At 39.2% G+C, this 23164-nt stretch overlaps 1 protein-coding gene across 1 annotated transcript in view; it reads right to left on the minus strand.

The window, feature by feature from the left end:
* LOC134286266 (uncharacterized) overlaps positions 1-2784 on the minus strand; it is a 32049-nt gene extending 29265 nt beyond the window's left edge. Inside the window, exons 1-2 of the mRNA XM_062847853.1 lie at positions 1930-2784; positions 59-1796 (exon numbers count right to left, since the gene is read on the minus strand). Coding sequence (XP_062703837.1) covers positions 59-1504 — 1446 coding nt within the window. The 5' untranslated portion in view covers positions 1505-1796; positions 1930-2784. The remainder of the gene's footprint in view (positions 1-58; positions 1797-1929) is intronic.
* Between the last annotated feature and the right edge of the window lie 20380 nt (positions 2785-23164).

Here is a 23164-nt window from a genome sequence, read left to right on the forward strand (position 1 = left end):
TTTTAGCCATTTTCCATTCTCTAGGAAATTTCGATGTACTGATAATTAAATTAAAAACATAGGTGATCGGGGCTATTATGTGCGGTAGAATCATTTTAACTAATTTCAGTGGAACGTTGTCAAATCCTACAGCATTGGATTTAATAGAATCAATCGCATTTATAACTTCATACTCAGTTACTTGACAAAAATGCAGACCTTGAGAGTTTTCAGGAGAAATTGGAACAGTCGTCGATGCTTCCGAAAAATTACTAGCAAAGTAAGTATTTATTTCATCACATGTATTCAATGGCTGTGTTGATGACTTAGAGCTTTGTGTTACATTGAGCTGCTTCAGTCTTCGCCAAAGATCTTTACTGGACAGCGAATTGTTAACAGTTTGCGAAACGTATCTTATTTTAGCTTGTTTTATCTTATGATTTGCACGGTTACGTAAGCGTTTATACTGGTCATGATTGTTCTGACATCTATCAGATAGCCATAAACGATATGCTGTGTCTCTTTCTATTATAGCTAATTGAATTTCATTGTTGAACCAACTATTCTGATTTCTAGGTTTGAAAACTTTTAGTGGAATAAAGCAGTCATGAAGTTGAACTAAATGAAGATTGAAAAAGTCTAAAGCGATATCAGAATCAGTGATGGAATATAATTGATTCCAATCTATTGAACAAAGAGCATCACTGAGCGCAGAGTAATCAACATGAGCATAATCCCTGAATGTTTGGTAGCTAGGCATATTTGAACGAGACATGTTTAAAGTACCAAAAATCATGTCATGCATTGAAAATCCAGCTGCGGCAACTTGATTGAAGTTGATGATTAAGTCTGGGTTATTCGTCAGAAACAAGTCAATCAATGAAGAGCCACCAGGATGAAAGTGTGTTGGTTCGTGATTAATCAAATGCATGTCAAAGCTGTCCAGAACGCTCCGAAATCTATCAGATCTGGCATTAACCACATCCACGTCGGTATTAAAATCCCCGATCAAAAAGACATTTTGATATTGAAGAGAAAGCTCTGCCATTTTTTGTTCAAACGTTTCAGAGCAGTCATTTCTTGGTGGATTGTAGATGACTCCTAACAAAAAAGTGCAGTTGCTAACAGAAACTTCCACAAACAAGTATTCTGTTAGATCATCCCCATCGGTATTATTTATTTCAGATGCTGCAACAATACGACAAACCAAGTCAGCTCTATAATAAATGCAATCACCTCCACCACGGGCATAATTCCGATCATTTCTGAGAAGTCTGTAACCTTCAACAGCAATTACTTCATCTGTAATATTAGAGGTTAACCAAGTTTCTGTAACACAGATAATATCAACATTACTGTTTTCGAAGCAAAACTTGAATTCACTGAGCTTGTTAAGTTGGCGTGCGCATAGGCTCTGAATATTTGTGTGACATATACTTAATTTATCAGGTAACAAAGCAGCGTGCATAACTGCACGGGGAATGTAGGACGTTCGTGCATTGTTTCTGTTCCCGCTATCCAACATCAATTAAGAATGTGTTGTACGAGCCCCAGGAAGAATGCACCTCAATGAACTCAATATAATCAGTAGTAGAAGTAAGTGAGTGAGCAAATCTAAAAAACGGTAAATCCATTTTTGATAAAAAAAAAACCTTAGTATGCAATGTATGAAATTGATTCATAGAGAACGATTACTAATTGATCAATTACAACAACAGTAAAGCATTCGGCAACAACAGCAGCAGTCCTCAACAGCATTCAACAACAGCAGCAACACGGCATTCAACAGCAGCCTACATCAGTATTGAGCAATCCAGCTTTCAGAATGGAGCAACGCGGGAATTCCGGGATACGAACGATGGATATAATTGGTAGGACATAGCGAGTTACAAAAAAAAAATGAGGAGGAATGAGTCTATTGCATTCTACTGATCAGGTTGCGAAAAATACAGTCCAATAACAGGCTAGATCCACATGTCGTGGCTTCCAGCGGTCCATCAGACGCATATCCGACATCATGATCGAGGGGAATGTTTTGGAAATGTAGAGAAGTGCTAGCTGGACAAGGTAGGGATTTCGGCTTGTTTGGGATTTCCATGTCGGCCAAGCAGCGTGCTTCATAGTAACTTCAGGACTGAGTAAGGCAAACGGCGTGAAGCAAAGCATGGATCCTCGCGAAAAGTCCACACTAATAGCATCTCCAGATTCATCACAGTCCGGCGCAGTATCGTTGTTCGAATCAGGCAGATTGTTTTGAGAAGATACAATCGGATCATCGTATATCAGCTTCGATTTTTGGTCATAAACAATGGAATGAACCACAATATCGCTCGCCGAGCCGATTGCTTCACTTCTCGACGCCACCAAATCCCTTTTTAGATCGGCCAGAGATCTATCAATATTCGACTGCAACTGTTCCTGTCCTTCGCGGAACATTTGATACATTCTGGATAGAAACGCTGCACTTATCTTGAAACCCGATTGATGTGGTGGTTGTAACACGCTTCCTGATACGATCATTATTGGTAATGACTATGGTTCTTCTGTCCACGCTATAGTAGTGAGTACCCGTAGGTGTTGTGCAACTATTGTTGTTCGAATGAGTGCCCTCTATACATTAGACCATAAATAGCTTTTCAATATGGAGAATAAATAAAGCTATCATCATGCCACTTTAATCACGCGTAAACAGCAGCAATAATTGATTTAGTTGTTGTCCTTCATACTCCTCGATACTGTCCGTCACTAATTTACATGATGAAGGCCAGAAATGTAATTGATCAGGAGAATAACAGCACAAATTTCTCTTTTGAATCACACTCCAAATATCACTCACTAACGGCCATGACTTCAGAAACGCTTGGACTTTGGACGAACAACATATTGAAAGTATAAATTTAAATTTAACATTTTTTCTTGATATGGTACTGAATTTGTAGTCCGTTCAAAGTCTAACACCGTACATCAAACCGTTTTTAATTAGATTTTGTTTTAAATTTTATAGAGGCATTTTAAAAACTTCCCCTGTGTTGTAGGGATAGGATTTTTTCAAAACATCATCGTTCTTCTTCTTCTTCTTCTTCTTCTTCTTCTTCTTCTTCTTCTTCTTTTTCATGCAACATCAAATCACCAATCGCTGCAAAGCTGCGAAGGGTGGAACCCGCAACATGTTTGTCATTCCAGGCGTGACATGCTAGCTGGTTCATATCACCTTGGGAAGGGTGGTTCCAGAAAGCGGTTCAAGTGATTGTCGCGTGATGATCGCGATTATTCGCAAGACTGATTACCGTTACACCCGTAGGTTTTATCAGTAGGTCAGCTTTAGGATCTATACTCAATTTGCATGACCTAGAATATCCCGACTGATCTGATACTGTCTATTGAACTTTCAGAAGACTTACTGGACATGGTAGAATACAAATCGTAGCTTTGTATAATGAATTATGTTACCGTTACACCCCTAGACTTCAGGATCTGTACTCAAGGACAGTTTGGATGACCTAGGATATTCTGACTGATCTGATACTGTCTATTGAACTTTCAGAAGACTAACTGGACATGATAGAGTACAAATCGTAGCTTTGTAAAATAAGAAAAGTTACCGTTAGGATGCCCAGAAAAAAGTTCTGCATCATATTCTACCTTTTCTATGCTATTGAGCACCAAATCCACAGTAATACGTAGAAAAAACTTTATAATAACGCTTAAAAAACTCCGGCTTCAAAGGGTTAACCTAAAACAACATAAATGTTTGATAACTAATTCAAAAAACATATATACCGCACACCCCTAAATTCAACAGAACCTTTCCTAACCCGCAATTGCTTCATTCGCCATAGTTCTTTCAACTTCTCGAGCTCGCGGGAGACCATCCATCTCTTCGGGTGAAATCCGTCTGAAAATTTTAGATAATTTCCTATCATTTCACCGCGTGCTACAGATATCATTTTCGCTGCGCGCACAGATCGTTGCAATAGCATTGCCCACAGTTTTTTTTGTCGCTTTCCGCTGTATCTCTCTCGCCCCAAGAGCGCAAAACGTCTTAGATCGCCGTGGCTGTGGCTCTGCCCCGGAACCTATCATTAACATAAACGATTCCAATCCGAAAAATACACTTAATTGCACCTCCGAAAATCGCCTAAATTCAAAGCGTTTCGAAAATGTGTGGGATGAAGTGATTCCATCTCGGGGTCTCCCCCTCTTTGCAGTCGGAGATCCCCCACGGCCACCACATGAGATGCCCAATTTCCGAGACGGAGAGATGCACCTTCTGCGCCGGCGAGGCCTGGCTGGCAGCAGCGGGATAAAGATACATAATTATCAAATGATATCAAATTACACATTTTTACGAATTGAAAATGTAACTGTACGATTATCACCGAAAATCTGCAAACCAGACCAGTCCAGACGGATGCATTCGGGGCGGCGGCGGCCGGAGAGCTGGAGGGGGTGGATAAAGCTGAGTGAAAAGTTTGCAGGTATAACAACAACCCAACAAGAAACGGAGACCGACCAACAACCACTTGATCCCATCCATCATCGCGCGCCGTCTGCTGATCCGGCATTTGGCACTTCCAGAGAAATTCCCCGATGTTTTTGTGCTTTCGGTTTTTATCGCCCGTAACAAATTTGGGTTCTAGATTTTCGTCGGCGATCGTGGTTCGGAAAAAAGGCATGATGGCGGAGATGATCATTTTCGCGGGGCAGATAGAGGTGCGTGTGCAAACAATCCCATAATTGCCCTAAATGGGTCTTTGGTGCGTTCAGGGTCGGTTACACCTACTGGGTAATTTGGAAATTCCGTACGTAATGTGGAAAACGTTTCTAACTGGCAAACAAACATTTCGAATGCATCAGGAGAGCACTTTTCGTGCACTTACCTTCCGCAAATTGGTAGTGGCATATAAACCTATCTATTTGAGTACTCTTTGTGAGTAACGGTGAAATATGTTGTTTGGATTGACGACGGTAGAATACTTCTTTTTATACAGATATGAATGTTTGACATGCAGCTAGTTACTCACAAAACTGAGCAAATAGATTTCGTTGTTTTTCTTCGGTGTTTACTTAAAAAAAAACTTAACTCAAAAGGGGTTATTCTAGGTCAATGATTCCCAAAATGGGTACAATCGCGTCTTGGGGGTGATATTTTTTTCCTAAAGCTAGTAAAACTTGAATCCCTTTATGTTAAGAATGCAGCCACAACTACGAATAGAAAGATTTTATTTACTAAACTTTGAAAAGTTGCTCTCTCTTCTAAGTTACTTATTTTCACGACTTTTTGCCTTTCTCGTGCACCAAGGTGTACCGAAGGGTGAGTCGATAATTATTGTGCCATTTTCAAACTAACGTAACTTTTTTCCTTCTTCACCAAAATCAACCAAATTTTGCACAGTTTCTCCTTATAGTCTATTGTTTACATATAATGAATTGAGCAATTATCAGTGAGATTCCGGTCGATATAGAATCCAGCTTTTTACGCTGGCTTTCCATAAATTTTGAATCACCCCTATATGACAATTCGTGCCGACACTATAATTTTATTATGGGTTGATCGAAGCAAGCTCTGTGGTGATGAAAATCTTTATTGTTGATTAAAAACGTCAAAAATTCCAATTCTTGTGTTCAGGAACTCAATTGTAAATATTTAATATTTAATATTTAAGTCTGTAATTATTGTATTTTAGGTTAATATTGCTAGACATGCATGATGCGAGGAATTTTGAGGTATGAACAGAATGTCAAATTAATGTGCCCATGGAGGATGAGACGCTCAATGAAAACTACCGGAGACGGACGCCTGAAGGCAGTAGAACCGACCTCGAAGATGGAACTTTAAAGATTTTTTAATTCGCCGGGACCAGATTGTGAGCATGCAATGGGGTCCTGTTGTGCGAGTGGTTATTTGCTTGGGCTAGGATTACGACAGATTCCTCAATAAATCATATAACGCCCTGGGCAGGTCCAGTTTGAGCCAAGTTCTAACGCCAAATTAGGCTGTTTCCACTGTGCATTATAATATAATACGACGGAAAACACAATTTATTTTGTTTTTTTTTGTTATATAGAAACAATAAGGTTTTTCAACAGAATTTAAGTAATTGAATCGCCCTCGCCGATTAAATAATAGTAACGAATTTCATAATTAAGGGTAGTTATTAATACAACTGTTCGGGATCGGAGAGATGACAGACCGGGTATCAGACATAGTTGAAGTATATAAGGTTCTACTACCCGCTACATTCTGCTATGGATCGGAAGAGCTTCTTCCGCTTCGACAAATCACACTATTGCTGGGGATAGAAGTCGATGTACTGGAATACTGGTCTAGCTAAATTTTGGCCCCAAGTTCTCCGAACAGCAGCAAGGCCCATTTTCCAGGAATATAATGACGGTCAATCCATTGAACTGAATCCCTAGAATATATAAAACATTGTAATTTTCACAAAGGATATATGAGAAACACAACGCGAAATGGTCTAAAAAATTTGACAGTTAGATCAACAACCAAAACTTTTAGCCTACTTAGACCTTACTATAAAAGCTGCCGGCAAGAAATGTCAAAATCGATTCACCCCTCGTTGTTTTAAAGCAGCATAAAAAGCTGGATAAGTTAATAAGTTTAGTTAACAGTTCTAAAAAAGATGTTGTACAATCACATGCTAAAATAAAAAAATCATGGTATCGCGCTTTGGAACAATTAATAATTATACATTATCAGATCATCTTAATGTTCGTCAATAGGTTTCAGGAACGGTTGTCAGTGAAACATTAGCTTGGAGCAGGGTGAAAACCAGGCACGATGTGCATAAACAAACCAGAGAGCTTTTATTATTTGTTTCAAGTAGAGCCTGAACATGTCCACATGGAGAGCGTTAAATGAAAATGTCGTGAATTTCACTAAAACGCATCCTATCCTAAATTTGAACCTATACCAAAAAGTTGAAATACATACGTATACTAAACTACTGTAAAAATTTGGTTTCATTTCGTTAACTGTAGACAATTTGCGAATCAGTTGAAGGTAGGGTGGCACAATAATTGACGACTCACGCTTTATGTTCACTCCAAAAACGAAAATTTGGTAGAGCCCCCGGAGAGGTCAAGTCTTATATACCAATCGACTCAGCTCGACGAATTGAGGTGATGTCTGTGTGTATGTATGTGTGTGCATGTGTGTATGTACACGCAACCGGAGATTGGCAGATTCTAATAGGGTAAAAAATGTAATTTGGACATGTATATAATTTGGACATGCACGGTGATCTATGCCTTGTTCCGGAGAGCTAATAAAAGTAGATACTTCTCAATATCGATTATTGGATCGAAAAGACCCTATTCTGATGACTTACGTTGAAAATACGCTTAACAATTAAGAATTTACTTCAAAATTATCGAAAATGTAAATTATTTCACTAAAACCCCTCAAATGCACAGGTATGCAAGACGACATACACTTCACAGTCACATACAATATTCACCTCAAAATCGTTGAAACAATAATTGTAAGAAATTTGAAAGCCTTATTGCATTGAAACCTGTTCAATAAAGAAGCATTAGGTAGCCAATCTCTTAACATTCATATAGAACGCTTCAAATAGGTGGTGTCCAAAATACATTACAAGTTTTCTACTGAAAATATATTTTGGTCATCTGACGAACTCCATGGGGATGCACTGCGATTGCATACTTGGAGGCGTATTCTGTGGGTCTGGCGATATTTCCTAGATTTTAACAAAAACTGTAATAGTTATCAAAATAGATGCCTGTTAAGCGGAGAAATTTGATTATTTGTAAGAAAATATTTGTTAATTTATGCTACTTCCATGATTTAGCAGTATTCATGGCTAAACATTGAGATAATTTCCCTGTCCAAATTATATATACCTGAGAGCAGTGCTGAAAAATTCATTTCGTCATATTTAAATGCAACCACCTACAGCTCATTTCAGAAGCTGAACCTGAGAATATGATATATGAAAAACTTGTGCGGCTCGACCAGTTCTGCAAGAAAGTCATGGAAAAACCGCTATTTTTCGAATATTTAAAGTAAATGTCACGCACTACCTTTGAAAAATGCCAAATGATATTCACCGTGAATATCATTGGCATTTTCCGAAAGTAGTCCGTGACATTTACCTTAAGTATTTAAAAAATAGCGGTTTTTCCGTGACTTTCTTGCAGAACTGTTCTAGCCGCACAAGTTTTTCATATACCATATTCTCAAGTTCAGCTTCTAACATGAGCTGTAGGTGATTGAATTTAGATATGACGATATGAATTTTTCAGCACTGCCTGAGAGGGTGTCCAAAACATATATTCGGTGTCCAAAATGCAATTCTTACATGCGATCGGAAATTGCGATTTGCTCAGCTTAAAATGCTTTCGTTAAGGTTTTTGTCACCAGGAAGGCAAAGCACAATCATATTATAAGCGTATTGGTAACTTTGCAAAATAATCAATTGCTGTCTAAGAAAGCTAGGGGACAATTTTTTCAACGTTGTCCTCAGCCTGTCCAAAATACATGAATTACCCTACACTACGGTTTGAAACATATACAAATATTGTATTAAGGCTTTGCAAGTACAAAAATTGGTAGGTGGCAGTATCATGATAATACATAGTACACGCAGAAAAAAAAACAGAACTCAGTGCACACGCAGTGTGTTTAAAGGGGTATGTGTTGTTTGAGCATTTGGTGAACCGAAAGCATGCCAGTGAGTCCAAAACCCACTACGGGGTATCAAATCCTGTGATATCAGAGACAAGCAGACGTCTTAAGCTGGTCAAAGACTTACAGTTGATTGATATTTTGGTTCCAAATTCCACCAACAGGTGGTGCTAGTGAGCTAACAAATTTTGTTTTCCATATATATTAGGAAAATTTGCAAAACATTGCAACTAGCGCCGCCTAGCTGCAGAAACTCGAACCAAACGATAATTATTCTGAAATTGTTTGGTAGATCAAGCCAAACAATTGTGTCGAAGACACCATCTTTCTAAAGAATCATAATGCTGAGATATGTGAAATGTAAAATTTGTACGCTGTCTAGCGCCGCCTAGTGGTGAAATCACGAATCATATGGTCCATATTCTGAAAGTCCTTGACCAGCTGAACAACTTTGCCGAAGAAATCAACTCTTTAAGTAATCAGGATCCTGAGATATATGGGATGGAAATTTTGTCAGTGTTGCATCTGCTTGTCTAAGATATCACAGACAAGTAGATGTGACACTAACGAAATTTCAATCTCATACATCTCATGATCCTGATTACCGTAATCTGGGGGGAAGTTGAGCATTTTTCCTCTATTCTTTTGAATAAAATCAAGTACAATGCACATGACTCCAAACAAATATTTTTAAAACATGTACTGAGAGGACCTGTTTCAAGTTCCGTAAACGAAATTCTCACAAGAAATTGCTAAATTTTATAAAAATTGCTCAAATGACCAAATTTGAAAACTTTCAATCCGGGGTGAAGTTGATCAACCAATGACATAACATTCTAAGAATAGAAAATTATTGAACAAATTAAATTTGATGATGCTGAATCCGAATAAGTTTTTAAAATTCTTACAACTGGTGTAATTTGTAAGTTAAAAATAAAATAAAGTTTAGTAAGTTACAAAATGACCCACACTAAACGCCTAAAGGTATGCAATTGCCTTAAGAAAACGTCTTACTTTCGCAAAAATATACTTTTTTTTAATAAAACTTATATGTTAACATCAAATTTAACTCAAAGCTATGTTCAATAAGCCTACCATGAATAAATAAAAGTGTTTTGTAAGTCATCCGATATACAAGGTGTTGCTGGGAGCCGTTTTTTTGAAAGGCAGTCTTTTCACCGAGTGTCAATACGCATCCAAAAAAGTAGATATTTTTGTGTAAAATCTGTCACAATTGCCATACAAATTTTCAAAAATTCTTCAAATATATTCACACGATCGATTTACATCAAAAGTTCTTCCATTGAAACAGTATTGAGGCGTCCTCAGCGGTTGAAGAACGTGGAACCCATTGTGATCAACTTCACCCCGCTGATCAACTACCCCCCAGATTACGGTACTTAGAGAGTTGGTGTCTTCGGCAAAGTTGTTTGGCTGGTCAAGAACTAACCGATAATAAGACTTAAGGTTCAAAATTCCACCGCTAGGCGGCGCTAGAGAGCAAACAAATTTCAAATTTCGCATATCTCAGCATCCTCATTTTGTAGAAAGATGGTGTCTTCGGCAATATTGTTTGGTAGATCAAGGGCTTTCAGAATAATTACCGTTTGGTCCAAGTTTCTGCAGCTAGGCGGCGCTAGTTGCAATTTTTGCAAAGTTTCCTGATATATATGAAAATCAAAATTTGTTAGCTTACTAGCACCGCCTAGCGGGGGAATTTTGAATCTTAAGTCTCATTATTGGTTAGTCCTTGACCAGCCGAACAACTTTGCCGAAGACACCAACTCTCTAAGTAATCAGGATCATGAGACATATGAGATTGAAATTTCGTTAGTGTCACATCTACTTGTCTGTGCACTTGTCGTGCACTGGAAGCACGACTGAGTGCGCTCTTAACACGAATTTTTGTGTGCACATTTTCTGCGCGCACAAAATGTGCAGGCAGTAACTGAAAAACCCTAATTAATCCACCTAGCGGTGATGGCGCCTTTCTCGTGCCTTCGAAAACACATTTCAACACAACTCAAGTGACATGTTGATGGATATTGCACTTTCATACATTTAACAGAAATCCATTTCATGGCATCAGAGACCATATCGTTTATCTGGTTTTTGATTCTTGAGCCGCCGTTTAGGATTAAAGTCCGGCAGCTTGGAAATTCTGGTCACTATTTTTAGACTCCAGACTTCTTCCCCATACAAGATACACCCATATTGTAGGGGTAGGCGGGGCATAATGAGCAGCCTAAGCATTTTGCCACCAAATCCAGTAAATTAAATGCAACCAATGTGTAATTTTAACGTTCAATCCTCATTTGAACCTTAACTGACAAAAGCTAATCGTTGAAATTCCGAATAAAGTTATAAATGTTGTAGAATTTTATGTTTTTAAAAACGTATAAAATTGCGAGTTGCGTTTTGGGGGTGGGGCATAATGAGCACCCTAGGTGGGGCAGGGTGATCAATATCAGTTTTGTACACAATCAAATGCTAATTGACTATTCTTGTCAATGATAAAGCATACCGGCAACAATCAATGAGAATTTGAAGGGATTACGGGGTTTAATTTGTAGGGAACTGTGGGGTTTCAATGAGTCTTCTATTGAGGAATTTTTAAACGATGATAATTTACAGATACTGAAATTATCAAGTTAATAAATTGAAAGTTACAAACAAAACCTTACTATATGCATCAAAACAGAGAAAACCAAAATTAAAATTTGTTTGTTGAAGATGTTTACCATTTTCATTATTTTATCACTAGTTGTTCATTCTGCCCCACCCTACTACCAACTCTTTGAAGCATATTTTTTCAACAAAATAATCATACAAATAGTTGAAAAGTGTTACAAATACATTTTATTGGCCTAGGGAATATCAAGAAAATCGATAGATGCCCACTAAGTTGTGATTTTGATACCCAAAACCTTATTTTAGGTCACCCGATTCTTATAATATTTTCCAAGTACATGACCACTTTACGCATTTTGATATTTTTTTTTCAAGGTAAACGGATTTTTTGACTAATGTTTTGTCATCAACTCATTGGATTTTAGATAATAAGGCTACAATCAAGCAATTTGTTTTGTTAATTTGAAGATTTATAGTGAAAATACAAAGTGCTCATTATGCCCCACCTGCTCATTATGCCCCGCCTACCCCTACGGTTTTAGCGCCCGAAACTCCATTAAACAGAAGTCATTTAAAGTTTTGATCTGCCATCTTGGATTGTAGACCACCATCTTGGATACTCTGTTTGTCATTTTTGGAGTAAAGATTTCTTCCCCACCATTGGTGCATGGTTTCAAGTCCTAAAACTCCATTAAACAGTCGCCATCTTGAGTTTTGAGACGCGATCTCGGATATTTTGGTCGCCATCTAGGATATTTTAATCGTCATTTTTGGACTTCCCACATCTTTCCAATACCAAATATTGCATGGTTTTAAAGCCTGAAACTCCTTTAAACAGCCGCCATCTTGAATATTAGGATGCCATCTTGAATTTTCGACCGATATCGTGGAATTTCTGGTCTCCAGTTTTCATTTTCGCATAAAATTCGTAAACCATGCTTAAGGTTACAAAAATCGCCGCGGTTTGATAAGTCGCATAATGGGGCTTGGTTCAGTTTTATATACGGCCAGTTCCACCGGTGCTGGTCTGAATCACTGAAATGGCCATAACTCCGGAACGCCTCGACCTATCCGTACCATTTTTAATAGCAATACACAATAGACTGGATCAACAAAGTCGATTTTTTCGATTCCTTTTGTCGTCCAAAACAACAGTGCAAAATTTGGGAGCGATTGGTTGCGTTCCCGTATTCTGCATTGCGATTGAAATTTGTATGGAATTTAGAATGGAAAAACGTGTTTTTTGCATTTTTCTCCTAAATTGATTTTTTTTTGTCTAAAACGATCCAACTAATGACGTTGAAGTATAGTCTAGCCTACATGCTGAAAAACTTTGCCGAGGACCGCAAAATAATCCGACACTTGTGAAAAAAGTTATAACGTGCAGATTGCCCAGTGGTGCTTAACATTTAACATGTAAAGGAATAACATCAATAAAATCTCAACTTTTGGCCTAAGTTACCGAAAAAATAACTTTTTTCACAAGCGTCGGATCACTTTGCGGTCTTCGACAAAGTTTTTCGGCATATTCTAGGCTATACTTTAACGTCATTAGTTACATGGTGTTAGACAAAAGAATTCAAATTGGGAATAAAATGCAAAAAAGAACGTTTTTCCATACTAAATTCCATACAAATTTCAATCGCAATGCGGATTACGGGGACGCAACCAATCGCTTCCAAATTTTGCACAGTTGCTTTGGACGCTAATACAGATTGAAAAAGCAACGCTTTTTCAGCTCCATACAATGTTGACCCACTCTAATACACACATACAGACATCATCTCAATTCGTCGAACTGAGTGGATTGGTATATGTGACTCGACTTAGTGTTCTTAGAGCACTTCCACAGTTATTAATTGAAGGGCTTTCTTCGCCCGCCATTGCATGAATTTGTACATTGTGTGGCAAGTACAATGGTACATTATGCCCAGGGAGTCGAGAAAATTTTCCCGACCGGAACGGGAATCGAACCCGCCGTCTCCGGATTGGCGATCCATAGCCTTATCCATTAGCCTAACTGGAGACCCCTCTATCACTCCTTAAAAAGTTTGCATCCACCCATCGGGACCCCCCAGAACCGGTTCCGGAACACTACCGGTTCAGATATGGTTTGATACTGTTTTCCTGCTAGCCTTTCATCAGGTTATCGAAAATGTCGCTGTTTGATGTGTCGCATACATGGGTTTGGTTCTCTTTTATATTTGGCAACTTCCAGCGGGACATCCGAAATTGGTTCCGGAACACTCCCGGTTCTTATATGGTCTGAAACTATTTTCCTGCTTACCGATCATCAGGTTACTGAAAACGCCGCTGTTTGATGTGTCGCATGAATTAGTTATGTTCAATTTTATATTTGGCCAATTCCGGCGGGGCACCAAGAACCGGTTTCGGAACACTACCGGTTCAGATATGGTCTGAAACTATTTTCCTGCTTACCGTTCATCAGGTAATCGAAAATGCCGCTGTTTGATGTGTCGCATGCATGGGTTTGGTTATCTTTGATATTTGGCCACTTCCGGCGGGACATCCGGAACCGGTTCCGGAACATTCCTGGTTCAGATATGGTCTGAGACTATTTTCCTGCTTAGGTAATCGAAAATGCCGCTGTTTGATGTGTCGCATGAATGATTTATGTTAAATTTTATATTTGGCCACTTCAGGCGAAACACCCAGAACCGGTTCCGGAACCCTACCGGTTCAGATATGGTCTGAGACTGTTTTCATGCTAACCGTTCATCAGGTTATCGAAAACGCCGTAGTTTGACGTGTCGCATGCATGGGTTTGGTTATCTTTTATATTTGCCCACTTCCGGCGGGGCATCCGGAACCGGTTCCGGAACACTACCGGTTCTGATATGATCTGAGACTATTTTCCTGTTAACCGTTCATCAGATGATCGAAAATCCCGTGGTTTGATATGTCGAATGCTTGGGTTTGTTGCATTTTCATGTCTGGCCCCCTCCAGGGGTACCGGTCCGGAACACCTAAATGGCCATAACTCCGGAACGGCTGGACCGATCTGAACCATTTTCAATAGGAAACAATGGGACTGTATGCCGCGTCGAATGAACCGTCGGTCATTAAAATCGGTTGAGGTTTACTGCCAAAAAGTGATGTGAGTTTTTTGTACACACACATACACACATACACACACGCACACACACACATACACACATACACACATACACACACACAGACATCACCTCAATTCGTCGAGCTGAGTCGATTGGTATATGTGACTCGACCCTCCGGGCCTTCTATCAAAAAGTCATTTTTGGAGTGAACATATAGCCTTTCCAGTACACTTAGTGTACGAGAAAGGCAAAAAACATGTTTGTTCTAACTTTTGTTTGAGCACTCATTTTGAGAGTGCCGCAATGGATGCTAGAGAGTGAGCGGCTGGTTTGTGTGCAAATTTGCTACAACTTTGTAGAACATTATGAAATTGCATAGAAAATAATTAATCAACAGATTTTTGGATAAGCCACACTCGAGTGACCGTACTCATTTCACAATAATACAAAAAAAATGACAGAACTTGGCAGAAACATTTTTGTCTTCGTAAATACGACTCTAAACCCATTGTGCACTGAACAGCCCGCATCCGGCAGTGTGCTGTTTACTAGTGGAAATTTCCTAGTAGACAATAGGACGCGAAGCTCAGCAGTGAAGCGAAAGTTATTTTTAGACGCAACCCGGTTCAACTTCTCGGGTTTGAATAGCGGTGTTTGTGTGTAGTAGTATGGAACCTGTGGAACCGTGTAGCGCATCTTAATACAACGAATAGACAGGCCCGGATTAAGGATTGTGGGGGCCCGGGGCCCGAGCGGATGTGGAGGCCCCTCGGAGAGATGACCAAAAATGTTTTTCCTTATTTTCGAACAGTACTTGAGCAATATGAAAAATAAAGTTAATGTTAGCAACCAAAAAATGTTTTTGTGGGGGCCCCTAAAATGTGGGGGCCCCTAAAATGTGGGGGCCCGGCCCCCTCGGCCCCCCTTAGATCCGGCCCTGCGAATAGATTATGATTTAACACATTTTCTGTACGTTTTTAATACATTAATTGGTAGAAAAGGCATATCTCAATTTTCTGTAGCCTTTATTGTTTTGCGTGTATGTACAAAAAAAACTCACATCACTATTTGGCAATAAACCTTAACCAATTTTAATGACCGATAGTTCATTCGACGCTGAATCTGGTCCCATTGTTTCCTATTGAAAATGGTTCAGATCGGTCTAGCCGTTCCGGAGTTATGGCCATTTAGGTGTTCCGGACCGGTACCCCAGGAAGGGGCAAGATATGAAAGTGCTACAAAACCATGCATGGGACACATCAGACCGCGACTTTTTCGATAATTTGACGAACGGTAAGCAGGAAAATAGTCTCAGGCCATATCTGAACCGGTAGTGTTCCGGGTGTCCCGCCGGATGTGGCAAAATATAAAAGTGAGCCAAATCCATGCATGCGACACATCAAATAGCGGCTTTTTCGATAACCTGATGAACAGTGAGCAGGAAAATGGCCTTTGCATGCATGCGACACATCAAATCGCGGCTCATTAGATAACCTGATGAACGGTTTACAAGAAAATAAGTCTCAGATCACGATAGAGACTATCGGTAGTGTTCCAGGACCCGTTGTGTATGTAGCGCTAGAATGACCAAAATGTAAAATGAATCAAATCCATGCATGTACATCATCTCCCAAGCAACACAGAAAACATCTTTAGAAATCTTAACTTCAAAAGATGTTTTATAAAAGAGTTATAAGCGTATTAGTAAACATCTTATGTTTTTATTTAGTTTTATTTATGTTGGCTCATAACAAATAAGAAAATAATATAATTAACTCCATCATGCTCGAAATTTGATGATTATGTGATTATACAACACTTATAGAACATTGTTTATGTTCTTCTTATAATCTTGGCAATACGCAATGTTTACTTTTTCACTCAATCGTAACAAACATTATGACCATGCTCCAGCCAAATTGTTTTTTCATCAACGAAGTATACACCAAAGGTTTCTTCAAAATATAAAGTAACTTGTTAACAAAACTAAACACCAGCAGAATCGAATATCACTTGATTTAAAATGGGACGAAACTGCTTGACACCCAACTGAGAACCAGCTATCGATCAAGCTGAATTCTCCTGCAAGACGCGCTACAGGGGTCTCATCTTTATTCGCGCCGCTTTTCCCGTTACGTCATCAAAGGGTCAACATCTGCAATCCTGGCTAGCATCCCGTCGGTGCGCTTCACATTCTGGTTGGTCAAAATAGAATCCACAACCAAATCCCCAATCCGGCCACATCATATTAACTTCGCATCACGGTCACATCACCACCACGAGTCGCGGCCCGCGACTGTCTTGATCTGATGAACTGCATTGCCATTGATCGCGTCACTGAGAACTGCAGGCTAATTTTCCCAACCGTGAACCGCGCAATTGCGGATTATTTCGGGCTCTTGTTAAATCCCGCGGGAACTACAAAACAATAACGAGGCAATGGACTATTGCCAGAATTATTGGTGTTTACTTTTGATAATATTTTGACATTTCGATAGACTTCGCCAGGCTTGGCAATAAGGTATAATACTGTTATTTTGGCGTTGTGATAAGTACCGAAAATCAAAAATAAAACCAATTAATACGTATGCTGAACAAATGTTACCTAGATGTAATATAAACGTTTTAACAAGTTTTGTGAAATTTATTGCAGAGTTGTTCAAATGATGTTATTGATATGTAATTTTAACCATCATATTCATCAAATAAAAATACGGATAAAAATATAGATCCACAAATAAAAATTAATAAGTTGCAACTAATTTTCCCTTACTTGTTGGTCATCATAAACAAGTGGATATTGTATTAGGTAGTAATTTGAGGCTTTTACTTGAATCTCTTATATAGGGCTCATATAGCCACAGTTGTAAAAGCGTGGATATTCAGCAGGATTATGCTGGGGGTGACGGGTTCGATTCCCGGAAGCACTAATCTGAGAAGCGAGGAAGGGAGGATGTCACGCAAAGAAGAAGAAGAAGAACTTGGGCTTTAATAAAGCCTTCAGTACACGCTTTGCCAAGTGTGCAAACTTTTCCGCAAGCATCAATCAACATCAAAGCAAACGTTTGACATTTCCGATGTTTTGTCAATGTTGCGACCGCTGTTGGCCTGCTGGGTTATGCGTGCGGAAAAATTTGCACACTTGGCAAAGCGTGTAGTGAAGGCTTAAGGCAGTAATAGCTCCGTATCAGATGTTCTCCTTCTTCTTCTTGGCATAACGTCTCCACTGGATTAGATCATGTACTCAATTATAAAGATTATTGAAATTTAAATTATTTTAACATTTTTGAACGGTACTGTAAGCTTCCTGGACTGTCTGCCATATTGCTTTACTGCCCATATTCGCATAGTCGATGTAAGCGCCACTGTACTTTTCAGCATGCTTTTGGAGTTTCAACAATGAATAAATATAAATTTCAAGATTTTTTACCACGTTGGCATCTAACTAAGGGTTAGATGTTGTGATCTATTGAATAAAACTGGTCACAAATATGCACACGCGTTAGATATTAGCGTTTGTACGATGGCATTGCCAGTGGTGGTTACATCGACTATGCGAATATGGGCAGTTTATTTTCGTGTGGATTTAAAAAAAATAACACAACTGGATAATATGGCTAGTCTATGATACATTTTTTAGTCCAGTTCAGAGGCGCATGAATTATGGAAAATTTAAATTGGAAACTGCACGATAAATTCTGAAGCGCATATGATACAACACCATCGCTACTGAGCAAGACCATTTCATAGTTGTTCGAATAATTTAATATGATTAACTTCAACATTTGGAAAGCATTTTTCAAGTTTACATCATCGTGATTTTTCGTAAAATATATATTTATCTCTTTATTTACCGCCTTCAACATTTGTTTTGATGTGGTTTTTTTTCTGTCGGTTACCCTGTTTTGCGACTGTCACTTGATATTTTGTTGTATAAGTGAATTTTCCAAGTCATATACCTTTCAAATAGCTTATTTATGAAAATGCAGATGGTTATGTACTATAAACATTTTATGCACGTTCAATGACTTGAAAAAATCTTAATTCCAGCCTACGAATGTGATTGTATTATATCAATATTCTATATGATTTTCAAACTGATAAATAGCCTGATTGCAACTAATCAACGTTACAGAGTTGATGGGAACGTACATGGGGAGTATTATTAGTGTATGGGGATACATCTTATACAACCTGTAGGATGTTTTATAAGCCGCCATTTTTTGCGCTGTTTTGCTTATATAAGTGTTCGATATTGAGTTAAGAATACAAGAAATAAACAAACGATTATGTATGAATCGTGAATTTATAACTATTATATAACAACTTGTGTTACTTGGGCTTCTTCTTCTTTATGGCTCGACGTTCACATTGGAACTAGGCCTGCCTCTTTTCAACATAGTGTTCTGAGAGCACTTCCACAGTTATTAATTGAAGGGCTTTCTTTGCCTGCCATTGCATGCATTTTGAAACATTGTGTGGCAAGTTCAATGATATGTTATGCTCAGGCAGTTGAGAAAATTAACTCGACCGGAACGGGAATCGGACCCGCCGTCTCCGGATCGGCGATCCATAGCCTTAACCACTAGGCTATCTGGAGACCCATGCATGCACATCAATTTTCGGCCTTTCAGAAAACCTGTTGAATATTAACTAGTAATAGAAGCTAGTCTCAGACCATATTTGAGACAATAGGTACAGTCATGGAACCGGTTCCGGGTATCTCACAGTAAGTGGTAAAAACAGTGAAAATAATCAACGCAAGCGATAAATATGTGTTAAAGAACAACATCAAGACAAAACTAAAGCACGCTCATCAAATCACACCTTTTCAAAATCCCGAAGGGAAAATGTACATATGGGGATATAATGGGGGTAACATGGGAAAATTGAAATTAAATCGCATCAACCTCGAACAAAGTTTTACAATCCTCTTTTGCGTCTAAAATTTGCGCAAAATTTTGATCCAACTGGTTGCTCCTCGCGCTCTGTGATATGGATCAAATTTGAATTGGATTCAGTATGAACAATTTCACTTGCTTTCATTTTTTGGGAAAATTTCATAAATCTAGTAACCAATAATTATAAAATATAGCCTAAAGTGCGCAGAAAGTTTATCGTAGATTGTAAAGTGATTTTTGATTGTGAAATAAGTTATTTTTTAGCTTGTTATGATCATCTTGGTACTGATAGGCCTCCAGTAATAGTGAAGGTGTTCAAGTAGTCAACTAAGAGGTCTGATATTGAGCTCTACCTATACATTGAACATAACGTCGGAAATATGTGCCATCAATAAGTTTCCAAACTTTGATGATGGCTTGGAGAAAATTCTTGCTTTTATATATATGTTTATATATATATATATATATATATATATATATATATATATATATATATAGTATTCACAGAATTCAGGATGCTTACGTCGACGGAAAGATCATTAATACATATTTGACGAGAAAGGCACTATCACCACTAGGTGGATTAATCCGGGTTTTTATTGTCAATAGCAGCAGTAGAAGTAGAAACACAAATATCAAACTAAATAATGGCTTCAATGTTAAAATAGTTGATAATAAAAGTTAAATCTCTCTTCAATAACATTTGGCATTTTTATTTGGTCGAAAGGTGCTGTTCTTGCAAAACATAAAACAAAATAAGGTAAAATAAAAAAAAAAGCAAAATGAGAAAAAGAGATTGCCTACCATCCAATAACAGACATCCACATTATTCTTGTTATTGTGATAAATTCACCACTTACTTTCCTACGCCAAATATTTGTTATTATAAAAACATCAATGCCCATGTGGTGCTATAATTATGCTCAACAAAGTGTTCAATATTAAACAAATTCACACAAGGCAAGAGTTCAAAACCGCGACGTTTGGCTAGGCTAAAACAACTCTTTAATTTTTAGTGGTGAACCAACACTAGTTCTGACCCGCCCCTGCTTTAAAGTTGTGGAGCCGCAAACCTTCATCATCATCATCAACTTCAGTGCCCAAGCACACAACCCACAACTGCACGCCAGTCTAGCCGGCAACAGCTTTGGGGTCCATACATGTTTGTTGGGGGCGCTCAACAGTCGGCAGTCGGTACACAACATAGAGAAGCGCAAATTACCCATTCAGACTACTCACCAGAGCGTGAAAACGATTTGGCTCATCGTCTACAAATCTGCTACACGTGATCAACAGTGCTAATAGTTGGAGGTTTTAACTAAACAGCATCAGAGCAAGAATCAATTTGCAATGAAGTGGGAGAGTCTAATCGTAGATGTAAACTTGATAGATTGTGGATCTTCACACATTGTGGATTAAGAACTTGCATCTGAATGAAGTTATCGATTTTGCAGCAAGTTGTGTACAATATTTAACATCTGACGCATTGCCATTGCTTTGGCTTGGAAAAATTCCTTATTTCCAGAATCAACTACATCCACATCCCATTCATAACAAGGTTCGATTTTCCCTCCACCTACGCATTGAAATCACTTTCCGCCGCTATCTGGTTAACACGAGTTCAACGTGGGTGTAGGCGTGTTTCCGTCGTTTCGCGATGAAAAACAAGCGCCCGTCCGTACGCGGCTATCTCTCTTTGTGGCATAAAGTACTTTCCGTTCGTCACACTGTCTCGTTGACCGACGAACGCCGCCGACGCGCCCCGAAATTGAAAGTCACACACAGTCAGCAGCCAGTATTATCGGATTTAAATTTAATCACAACATTTTGCATCCCCGCAAAACCCCAATGTGTGCTTTCTTTATCGCCATCCAGCTGCGCACATGGTAAAACTGTTCTCTACAAACAAACAAAAACGCACGTCAGAGGTCCAATTAATCCCGGGTCGTGCATCGTTGTGTCTCCAGAAAATCACGCGAGAAGGGGTGCGGCTCTCGAAAGCCCTGACCGCAAACGTGCCAAGCCAAAGTTCTACTACGTTCGCTAACCTCAGTCTGCAGCAGCTTCTGCTTTCGTTAGGTAATCTATTACAGGAGCCCATACTGTAGAACCGTATCCCAAAAGGCGCTGGCGGCGGCGGTGGCAGTGGCACTTACCGACTGTTGTTCGATTTGGTCGAAGTGAAAAATAAACTTCGGATTAAGGGCTTATGTGCCGCATCGAAATCCGTCGGGAGCGATTTTGGTGACTGATCTAAAGCCGCCTCCAAGACAACAACGAACGGTTCGAGCCTAGAGAGGGGCGTATCTATATGCAAACACACGGGGAGTTTGTCTATGTTTTGTAAGGCGCCGCCGCTACTTACCTATTCCTGAAGTAGTGAAACCGGGTGCTGAGCCGAAGCGCCACCTTCACAATCGACTTCGTGGTAAAGTGCGTTGTCTTCGGGCGTAGAAAGCCGACAGAGGAAGTGCGGATAGCTGTCACCCGCACATGATGAGTACGATATGTACAGACAACAAACGGTGATTCAGAGTGACTTTTAGGTGAGATATTGATAAGAATGTGCGCTATTGAATGGACGATAACGAATATTTGGTTCTCGTGAGCAATTTCATAATAGATCCCCAAACCCAGTCTAAATATTCTGGGAAGTGAACTAAAATGTTCTTTAAAAAGTGTGGTTTTCCATGGTTGGGAAACTGCAGGCCCGGATTAAGGATTGTGGGGGCCCGGAGCCCTTGCAGTTGTGGAGGCCCCTCGGAGGTATAAATGCGATAAGCAAAACAATTTTTATTTGTTTTTGAGTCGTACTTGAACCAAAATTGTGTTTTGTGGGGGCCCCTAAAATGTGGGGGCTCGGGGCCCTGGACCTCCCGGCCCCTACTTAGATCCGGCCCTGGGAATCTGCTTCAGTGTGAAAGGAAAAATTTTAGGTAATAATAGGGTCTGGTACCATTTGGGTAGGGGATGCCCAATTGTTGCACATGACTAGATTCTGTACGCCCAAAATTGTTCCCCCTGTCCAAACCCAGTCAACACACGATCGCATATGATGTTGAATAAGATGCTAAAATGGAGGCGATATGCGTACACTTTTCACACGGTTAAATGGAAGCAGGCACGCATATGGCCTCCACTTTTGCATCCTATTCAACATAATTTACGACTTTGTGTTAACTGGGATTGGTCTCAGACCCTACTAAGAACTCCGAAAGCTACAAATTCAATGATAGTACATATCTGCAAGTCGTAGGCATACGAACAACGCATTTCCAGGCCGCACCGTCTGAAGCAGCCTTGGCCCTACAGCATTTGCGTTAGGCACGTTTTCGACCAGGCCATTTAGACCGCAAACGTTTCGTAGTATCAACGGCACGCAATCTCGATCTCGATACTTTCATATCACCTCTGGCGTGCCCCAAGGCAAAATCATGTTCAAGCTACATGTGCAAGATCTATGCTATCGGCTGAATTAGGAAAAGGTACCCTTTACTAATGTCTTAAGGTGTACAGAACTAAATATTACAAAAAAGTGCAAATGCATTACCTTTACCAGTTGTTTTGGTAGAATTCGATTCGAGTACTCCGAAACATTAACATATTTTGGTAATCAGTCAGATATGCAAAAATGGTGATTTTACCTTAATGGAATATAAGGTTACAGGACGCCGTTATTAAGGGGCTTCCAAAAAGATTTAAGAAGGTTCAAACGGGTTTTGGGAGATTTCATGAAACTTACAAGGGTGTTTTATAAGGTTTCATGAAGCTTAAGGGGTTCTAGGTGGTTTGAAGGTACACTAAAACCTCAATTTATGCACATGGCTGGAGGTGCATAAATTAAAAAAGGCATAAAATGAGGGAAATTTATGTATAAATTTAGTTTGGGCTCAAATGAGGGAATG

This window comes from Aedes albopictus, chromosome 2 (genome assembly GCF_035046485.1).
Source record: "Aedes albopictus strain Foshan chromosome 2, AalbF5, whole genome shotgun sequence".
Lineage (NCBI taxonomy): Eukaryota > Metazoa > Arthropoda > Insecta > Diptera > Culicidae > Aedes > Aedes albopictus.